The sequence below is a fragment of the Perca flavescens genome, chromosome 7, assembly GCF_004354835.1.
Source record: "Perca flavescens isolate YP-PL-M2 chromosome 7, PFLA_1.0, whole genome shotgun sequence".
Taxonomy (NCBI): Eukaryota; Metazoa; Chordata; class Actinopteri; order Perciformes; family Percidae; genus Perca; species Perca flavescens.
Window position 1 is genome coordinate 31,107,543 of NC_041337.1, and position 10,326 is coordinate 31,117,868.

The following is a 10,326-nucleotide window of genomic DNA, read 5'->3' on the forward strand; positions in this document are numbered from 1 at the left end:
ATCAGACATCCCTTTCCCACAAGAAACTGAGGACATGATATCCATTAATCTTCTAAGCCACCAGACTCCTTTGACACAAACAGCGGGCCTTTTTTTAGGTGGCTACAATATGTTTAACTGCTGCTCCCGTCAACAGCAGAAAATTGCTTAGCTTCCGTGCCAGTACTACTGCCTGGAAGGTGTTCTAAGCGCCATCTACTTTAGGTAATACACTGAAAAAAAATCTGAGCTTTCCCTTTAAGGGATCATAAAAGTGGCAACAATTCTTTGTCTGTGGACCATGAATATTTGTGCCAAATTTCATGGTGAGCCATCCAATATGTCTGAGACACTTTTATGATAACTTAAAGGGGTAGCTCAGACTTTTTATTTTTTTAAGGAAAACGTGGGTGAAAAAAGTTAGAAGATCAGTAGGATTTATCCTCTGGGGACCATGGATGCCTATATAACATTTTATGGACAGACAGTCTTCCTTTCATACACTTGATAAAAGCTATGTTACATGACATATTAGTATGTTAATCTATTTATAATCAAATACATAAGAAATACAACCATCCAATTTTACACATTTTGTAGGTGTAGTTAACAGTCCGTGTTAAGCACTGACGGATGGAAATTGCATCCGTCAATGTGCAGTAAAATCATACACATGAGCAGATAACATAAGTGTTTTCTTGTTAGTGAAAAGAGTACACATAACATCTTCTATCTGAGTTGTTACATCCCAGCTGGAACCATGACATCCTCTGATTAAATTCAGTGGACACTTTGCATGTCACAACCTGAATTGCCTTAGGTTTATAATTATTATTTAAATGAAGCAACAGGGTTCAGAAGCCACTGTTTTGCACATGCTGTTCTCTCATCACTGCTCTGCACCTCCATCAGCCTCACACCTCATCTCATTTAAATTCTGTATCCTTCAAGGGCAGCTGCAGGAGTTTCGCATTATTCACTTGCAGGCAAACCTTCTTAGATGTGACTGTGGACAGGATTCTGGATAATGGTTTCTCAAAAAGTTTTGCTCCAAATCCTGGAGCTTTGGCAGGGATATTACAGGGAACAGTGTGGTTTGTATCCACATAGAGTATAATCAAAAGTACCGTCAAGTCCAGTATCCAATTAAAGCAAGTTTCTATTTACACAAACAGCCATTGGTGGCCAACAACTACCTACCAGCAGACAGCAATCAGGGTGCCACACACGCAGTATACAGACATAAACACACCACACACAGTGATCATATTGTTAGTCATTTGTCACACAGATGTCAGAAGGCATCAGAGAATAACATGAACAATTGTAGGCTACTGTTTCTATAGTATCACTTCTGCAAAATTCCCTGTAGTAATAAACAATTGGGTGACATACATTTAAGATAAACAACAGCGGTCATAATCCTCATAGATTAACACTGGGTCCTGCAGTGTTTTAGTGTCTGGATTCACTGGTGATTATAAACTACACCAAATCTTCTTCAGGGTTCAACGCTAAGGTTTTTTTTCACTTGTCCTGTCAGGCAAGTAAAAAGAAAAAAAATTCTACTTGCCTAAAGTCAATTTTTCATTCATTTATTTATTTTAATCCTCTTGGCCCCCTTGGGAGCATAGTGCGAACCACCATGGATCTCCACCTCACTCTCCTCTGCGCTAAGGTCTTGGTCAGTTCATCAAGCGTGGACCGCCTCCAGTTGGATTTAGGTCTCCCTAGCTTCCTCTTGCCATGGGGATTATAGTCCAGAGCTTGTCTTGCTATGTTCCTCGGATCCTTCCTAAGTGTATGACCAGTCCATCCCCACTTTCTGGATTTGATTTCAATGTGGATTTGCTCCTGGTTCATGCGTCTCCACAGGTCTACATTTTATATCTTGTTGGGGCACCAAATCCTCAGTATGTACTGTATCTGAGACAGTTGTTAATGAACACTTGTAGTTTATCGATGATTGATTTGGTGGTTTTCCAGGTTTCAGAGCCATATAGAAGGTCAGATTTTACGTTTGTATTGAAGATTCTGATTTTGGTGTTTCTAGAGCGCTGGGAAGAGAGCCATACAGGTCAGAGTGTGTTAAATGCATGTCTTGCTTTGCTGATGCGCAGCTCGACATCTTTATCAGCTCCTCCATCTGTGCTGTTGTTGCTTCCCAGGTGTATAAACTCGACCACATCTTCCAGGGATTGCTCCTCGATTGTGATAGGTTGGTGGGTTATGGTGTTGAGACTCATGACCTTGGTCTTCCCAACGTTTAATCCTGAGGCCTATCTCTTTACTGTGTTCATGCAATCTGGCGGTCTTGCGTTGGATGTGTGTATGTGTTCCTGAGATCAGAGCCAGGTCATCAGCAAAATCGAGATCTTCCAGTTGCTCAAAAATGGTCTACTGTAGTCCTGTCCTTTGCCCATCCACTGACATTTTAATTGTCCAGTCGATGGCAATAAGGAAGAGGAGGGGGGACAGTAGGCAGCCTTGACGTACTCCTGTTTATATAAAGAGGGTGTCCGAGAGCTTACCATTTGAGGTGACTTGACCTGTGAATCCATCATACATGCATTTAATGATGTTGACCAGTTTTATGGGTATTCCATAATGTCGGAGCAGCTTTCGACAGAATGTTTCTGTCTAGACTGTCAAAAGCCTTTTCAAAGTTTACAAAGTTTATGAATAGTGATCGTCTAGCTTCGATCTCACTCCAAGTTGCATCTGTGACCCAATCTTTTCTTCTGGGGTTTCTGTAGCCCAGGACAGATTCGCAAGTGTTAGTGAAAGTCAATTTTTACTGACCCTTATATGCATTTATTCTGAGGACAAACGTCAAAAAAAGTTTGAAAAGAAAACATCAGAAAATATCGAACAAAAATGTCAAACTCAAAATAAATACGGTTGAATATGTAAAATACGGTCAAAAAGTATCAAAAAAGTAAACAAAAATGGCAAAAAAAAGCACCAAAATTGTAAAAATGTGAAAATAAAAACTGATCAGCATCAGGCGCCAACTCAATTCTTGATTGGCTAACAGCACATTCAAATCAAATGATTATGACATGATGATGCCTGAACAGGCAAGTGGGATTTTATATATACTTGCCCGACGTGGCGTTTTACTAGCCCCGGGGCCATCAGGCCAGCCCTTATTGTTGAACCCTGCTTCTTGCTTCTATAATCACGGACAACTGGAAACAGTGTGGATAAAACAAATAATTGCAAATCAATCAATCACATCAGATATATTTTCCTGTTCACACTGGAGCTGCGAAATCCCGTGTATCTCTTCTGCAGCAATCACTGAACATGAAAACATGAGCGCTTGAGCTGTTTATGTTAAGCTTGTCTTTAATGGGAGCTTTCTTTTTTATGAGTGTGACAGCATCCACTTAGGAACGTGTTTTGTCTGCAGGGCTTTAGAGAAGAACGTTTCTGCTGCACTGGTTTCTAGACTGAAAGCATGTGTCGTCATGCTCATTACAGTGCACCGCAGACTGCACAGTTTCACAAAACACCATTGTTCGCTTTGGTAAATATACAGTAAATAGAGATTTTTTTCAGACCCCATATTCTAAACATAACATATTATGAAGATGTTGCTGAAAAGAATATGGCTTAGTTTTTTTTTTTACTATGACTCACAATCAGACAACTTTTTGGACTCGAGAAGCAAAAGAAAATTCTAACCAGTTGATGATCCATGCAGAAGACATGACAATAAAAGAGCAGCATTGTTCTTGTATTGCAGGGTGGGCATTTAACCTGTTACAGTAAAGTATAATAAAGAAATGTAAGATTAGACATTTTATTCCACCATAACCCTGTTTATATGCTAGATGCTAGGAAAATGTTTGGACAAGCAACATAGGTTAGATTTAAACTACCACACTACCTTACAAAACTTCTCCGTTACTCAGAAGGACAATATCAGACTGGCTCTGTTGACTGGCTTTCACTTCATGCTCCACGAGCTCGGTCTGCTTGGAAAAACTGCTTGTAGTTTTAGTGCACCCGACTCCTGGAACAAATTACAACACTTTGTTAAAATCAACTCAACTGTGCCTCTTGGACAATTTAGAAATCTGGTTTTAAACCTGCAAACTTCTACTTGTAATTGCTTTACTTTTGCATCCTTATTATAACCTAATTTAATCATCAAATCATGTTCCAATTCAGAAACTTTTGTTGTCTTTCTATATTTTTTATGATTGTATTTTCTGTGTTGTTGTTTTTTTGTCTTTGTAATTTCACTCGATGACACTGAAAATGAGGGTCGCCCCTCAATGATCTTGAGGATAAATAAAGGTTGAATGAATACTTTATTGTTCATATTTCAGTGATGGTTGGAGTCCGGCTGGGCGTGAGTTTCTGTTTTTTTTTTTTTTTTTTTTTTTATCTCTTATGCTTTGCTGTCAGTTTGTGTTTGCTCTGCCTCTCTGTCTCTCTCTCTGTGTCCCCCCCCCCCTTCCTGTTCGTGCCAGCCAGCTGACTGCACACACCTGCTCGCCTCCTCACTACCACTCCTCCCACTGTACACACCTGCCGGTCATCAACTACAATCAAGTCCAGTATTTAAACCCCGGATTGACTCACCATCTTCGCTTGATTGTTGCTCCTATCTCCTTGGTGACATATGACACAAGCTCCTGCAAATTGTCTTGTATGTTTTCCTGTCTGCCTTCTTTGTAATCTGTTTTCTGTTTTCTTCTCATTCCAGTCGCTACCTTCTCCATCGCTCTACCTCCGGTCAGCTGGCTTTGCCATCCAGTCCCTCCCTCACGGCTCCCTGCTCCAGCCTACCTTAGCCCACGTTTCCTCGCCTGCGGATCTCCCAGTCCCGGTCTCCCCGTGCCCTCGGAGCTCTCCCTTCGGTTCCCCGTTCCAGTCTCTGCGCCTACGCCCTCTCCCCTGGCATCCACCTTCCAACTTCCCCGTTTATCCCCCACTTTTCCCTAATAAACTGTCGTTGAGCTCTGCATTTGGGTCCTTTTTGTGCTATTTGTAACAATTTCTCTTTTATTGTTAAAAGTGAAAAGGCTTTGAGGATGAGGACTAATAGTTGTATAGTGGGACTGTAAACTAGATTGTCCCAGGTTGCCAGAGTTAACTTCCCCAAATTCAACACAAAGCAGGACAGAACCACTATCGTTAGCCTGACACACAGTGGATGTTCCCATCCTGAACCTGGCTTTTCCATCACTGTCAGCAGTAAGCCAGTTAACCGGGCATGCCGACGTTTGTAGCTTACCCTACAGCAGATAAGTATTAGTTACAGTTACTAAGCTATGATTGGACAATTGTTGTTTAGGAGAAGGGTTTAGCGAATGCAAATCACTTGTCTTTTTTAAATTTATGTTTGCACGTCAGTTTTACAGATTTGTAGTTTGGTACCTTCACTGTGATTTTACTTAAGACCCCTTTAATCCAGCATGTAATACTTGGTATGCGCTGAATACAACATCCCATAAATGCTGGAAGAATCAAACTGATCTGCATTATACTCGGCAGCACCTGTGTCCTTCTTTTTTTACCTTGTGTATGAAGTACAGCATATGGAATGAAAATTCATATCACAGAAATATTCCCTCATTTTGTCTCAACAGTACTTTGGCACACAACAGCATGCATCGTGAGATGTAAACACAGGAAAATGCAGCGAAGAAGAACTTCAAAGTGCATCTCACTTCTGTTCTTTCTCTGTTCATTGTGAGCTCTCAGTTTTCTATCAGGCAATATTAGAAATATTTCTTCAGCTACATATATCGTGGTGCATCTTTTTCCCTATTATGGCCTATGATCGCTTCATTTTTCTGTTTCCTTCCTCCCGCTCTTCTTTCTTCCTCGCTTTTTCACGACTCTCCCTTCCTCTGGGCCAACATACACAACCTCAGACAGCGTGCGCTCGCTTGGGGGAATGACAATTACGTCCAGTATGTTTATTCAGTGGAGGTAGCCTGTGTGACGACTGGCTCTTCCACAAGAGCTATGTTTGACATTTGGCTTAAAGCACACGAGGTAACGCACGCACAGACGGAGATTTAAAAAAAAAAATTTATTCAACTTTATTGTCATTGAGTACAAAGTACAAAGACAACAAAATGCAGTTTCGTGCAAAAAAAAAGCAGAAAAGTGCAATGTGATATACAAAGTATAGACAGGTGGTGCATAGGCAGGCCAAGAAATATATTGCAGTGTAATGAACATGTATGAACAATATGTACAGATATGTGCAATGTAGTAGCATTGACATTATAATAGTAGTAAGAATAATAGATAGATATATGCAGTGTATTAGCAGAATATATAATAAGAAAAACAGAATAAATACGGGAGTAGGTTAAATTGTCACCGGGATGCAGAGCAAGAGTTCAGTAGGTAGTGAGGAACCGGTGATGTGTTGGGCAGTTTTCACCACCCTCTGCCGTGCCTTCCCGTCATGGGCAGAGCAGTTGCCATACCAAACTGTGACACAGTTGGTAAGGATGCTCTTGATGGTGCAGCGGTAGAAGTTCACCAGGATCTGAGGAGACAGGTGGACCTTCTTGAGTCTCCTCAGAAAGAAGAGACACTGGTGAGCCTTCTTGATCAAGGTAGAGGTGTTGAGGGTCCAAGAGAGGTCCTCAGAGATGTGGACACCCAGAAACTTGAAGCTGGTGACACACTCCACCTCAGTCCCATTGATGAGAATGGGGGTGTGTGTGCTAACTTTAGACTTCCTGAAGTCCACAATGAGCTCTTTGGTCTTCTTGGTGTTGAGAGCCAGGTTGTTGTCAGTGCACCACGATGATAGGTGCTGGACCTCCTTCTTGTAGGCCGTCTCATCGTTGTTGCTGGTGAAACCAATTACCGTAGTGTCGTCTGCAAACTTTAAAATGATGTTAGAGCCATGTACAGGTGTGCAGTCAGAGGTGAAGAGGGAGTAAAGGAGAGGGCATCCCTGTGGTACGCCGGTGTTCAGGGTGATGGTTGAGGAGGTGTGATTATCTAACCTAACAGACTGAGGTCTGTTGGTTTGGAAGTCCAGAATCCAGTTACAGAGGGAGGTATTGATGCACAGTTCACTGAGTTTGGTGATCAGTTTGGAGGGTATGATGGTGTTGAATGCTGAACTAAAGTCAATGAACAGCATTCTCACAAAGGTGTTGCTATTGTCAAGGCGGGACAGGGCAGAGTGAAGTGCCGTAGAGATGGCATCCTCTGTGCTCCTGTTCTGACGGTAGGTCCATCAGGACCAGTAGCCTTGCATGCATTAATCCTGCTCAGTGCCACACACACGTCAGTGGTGGAGAGTGTGAGGGGCTGGTGATCTGCAGAGACCACAGCCTTGATGGCCACCTCCTTGTTGTCCCTATCGAAGCAGCCAAAGAAGTGGTTCAGCTCATCAGGCAAGGAGGTGTCGTGACATGGGGGGTGGAGTTGGTAGCTTTGTAATCCAAGCCTGGATGCCTTGCCACAAGTGTCGGGGATCAGAGTTGTTCTTGAAGTGATACTCAATCCTTAGCTTGTGGTTGTGCTTGGCTTTTTTGATGCCCCTATTCAGGTTAGCCCTGGATGAGTTATAGTCTTGAGCATCACCTGATCTGAATGCCATGTCACGTGCCTTCAGCAGGAGTCTGACCTCACTGTTCATCCATGGCTTATGATAAGGAAAAGTGGTAATCCGTTTGAAGGTGGTGACACTGTTGATGTGTGAGTTGATACAGTCCAGAACGGAGGAGGCGTATGAATCGATGTCTGTGTGGTAGTCCTGGGTGGCCGGAGTTGCGAACACTCTCCAGTCAGTGTTTCCAAAATGCTGCTGAAGTGCAGAGTCAGCTCCCTCTGGCCACACTTTGACTGTCCTTACTGTTGGTTTCACACGTTTGATGAGTGATAAATACTTGGGCAGTAGGAACAAAAAGAGGTGATCTGAGTGGCCTAGATGAGGGAGGGGAGCAGCTTGGCATCACAGTAGACTTGTACAAACACACAACCTAATGACCATTTACATCACCAGAATCTTGGGACTGCTTAACTGCAATATTTACTAAACCTGAGCCCAAGTTAAAGGCATACTGTATCAATTTTAAACAAGCTGTGTATCATAAAAGATCCCAGAGCCCAGATCTCAGAGCAAGGAGATCTGGGCGCATGCATCTCACAGATGACGCATTTTGCGTCTTGGACCGAACTCATATTAAACTGTAAAACTAGACATCGCTCATCAAATATAGACAAAGATTCTGTTCCTGTATAGCCTATTTCCAACTTTAAATGTTTTCAGAAACATATTTTATTGCATCAAATATTAACCAAAATTCTGTTATAGTGTATTGCATTTCTCTCGCCTAAAATTTTTTCGGAATCATCTTTCAGCTACAAGATTGTATGTTACCAGCCGGCTGCTATAATGATTCGGTGATGTGCTCGCATTACACCCACCAGCAGGAGGTTAGTTGTAGGTTTTCTACCTTCTGAGCGAAAGGGGAATACCACAGCTCCTTGTCTCCGTTTTCTCTGTCCATGTCACACCAATTTCAAAAATGTTTGTGCCATTCTACTGCATAAAAAAGGCCCTTTTTTAAAAAGACCCACTTTCCTGCAGCAAAATGCTTCTTTAAGCACCAGCTACATGATTTTTGTAAGTAGCAATCGATCTAGGCGGCACTCAGCTTTAATCACAATTGAACAGCTTCCACTCCGTACACTTTAGCAGCTTCACAGTCACTGAAAAGCTTGGAGGGGCTTCTCCCAAAATGAACAGCTAATTAGTTTATATCTCCACTTCAGAGGCATGAGTTTGTTGTTGCTGTTTTTGTTTCAAAGTCTTACAAAAAATGTCAAAGCAGCACTAATCAGTTATTAATGAGCCTGCTGAACTTTTTGGCAGTAATTGATGAGGTGAAGGCACAGTCCTGCACTGACAAATCTAGAACGAGCGCACTCCAAGCACTACAATCAAGTTCACCTGTCAAACAAAGATTGTACACATGTGTAAGTCTATGTGAATAACTAATATTCGGGATCACTAGTACCCACCTCGAGACTCACGAACACCAACAATCAGCCTAGTCATCCAAGGAAAATCTGTTATTTAGGCTAAAGTAAAGAACAGGATGAAATATGTAATGGAAAGCACTGTATACCCTACAAAGCCGAGTATAGTTAGTTCTGGGAATTCAGAAATGTACAAAGCTGTACAAATGCGTGGGTTTCCTCCCACCATAAAAACATGCATGCTAGGCAACTAGGACTACAGTTGAAAATTAGTCAACTGGCTAACACTGGCCCATTTACAGAAATGTTCATTAATGTGCATTGTCCTAATCAAATAAATAAACAAACAAACAAAGCTAACTCTTCCTCCACTCTTCTCTTATTTACCGATATATGTGTCCCTCAGGTATCCGACAACTGAAGTCATCGGTCTCCTATTTCAGTCGCAAATATCAAACATGTCATATAACATATTCACCAACTGACCCAGACTAGAACAGACCCGATCCAACTCGGTCCAATCACGCCCAAGTCATATTCATAATTAGCTCGACAGACTTAATGTGTGCCCTCGCCTTTGGGACTTTATTAACAACACTGCACATTTGGTATAAAAAGCAGCTTTGCAGACATGCATTCCAACTTTCTTACCTTTCTCCACAGCAGTGACTCCCATGGACGGCTGACCCAGGCTGGCCTTCGTCTCCCATTTGCCCTCGTCGGGGTGGTACATCTCCACGGACGCCAGCGGGGTCTGCTGCTGGTTCATGCCCCCGAGCACCATCACCTGGCCCCCCAAGGCCACGGCCGAGGCCCCCGCCCGCGCAGTGGGCAGCGGCGGCAGCTGGCTCCACGTCTGGCTCTCCACATCCAGGACCTCGACGCTGTCCAGGGGCGTGCCCGTCTCGCTGCAGCCCCCCAGCACGTAGAGCAGGCCTTCGTGGTAGACGGGAGTGCAGTAGACGCGGCGCTGCGACATGGGGGGGAACGGCTCCCAGTACAGGGACTTGACAGGACTCACCGCCATCTCCTGCACAGGCATGTCTCCAGGACAGAGAGGAGGGGACACAGCATCACACACCACGCCAGGGAGGAGGAAGAGGAAAAGGCAGAGGGTGGAGTGGGGGGCTCGCAAAGGTGGAACAAAACTGAGCGAGAGCAGAAGAAACAAGCGGAGGAACAAGCTTGTTTCTGTCTGTTTGAGTGACCGCCTGAACCCCTGCGTCCACAGAGGTAAAGAGACTAGGGAAAAGTGAAAGATGGATAGAAGGAGGGGGGGGTGAAGAAGATAGGAATGGTAGTGTGTAAAAGATGGACAGAAAAGGGAATAAGAAAGAGCGAGGGAATGAGGAGAGTGTGTAAGTCACT

At 43.3% G+C, this 10,326-nt stretch overlaps 1 protein-coding gene across 1 annotated transcript in view; it reads right to left on the minus strand.

The window, feature by feature from the left end:
* The window catches only part of klhdc8b (kelch domain containing 8B), a 151,807-nt gene extending 141,778 nt beyond the window's left edge, over positions 1 to 10,029 (minus strand). The window contains exon 1 of the mRNA XM_028583609.1: positions 9,610 to 10,029. Within this exon, the coding sequence (XP_028439410.1) occupies positions 9,610 to 10,000 (391 nt within the window). The 5' untranslated portion in view covers positions 10,001 to 10,029. The remainder of the gene's footprint in view (positions 1 to 9,609) is intronic.
* Between the last annotated feature and the right edge of the window lie 297 nt (positions 10,030 to 10,326).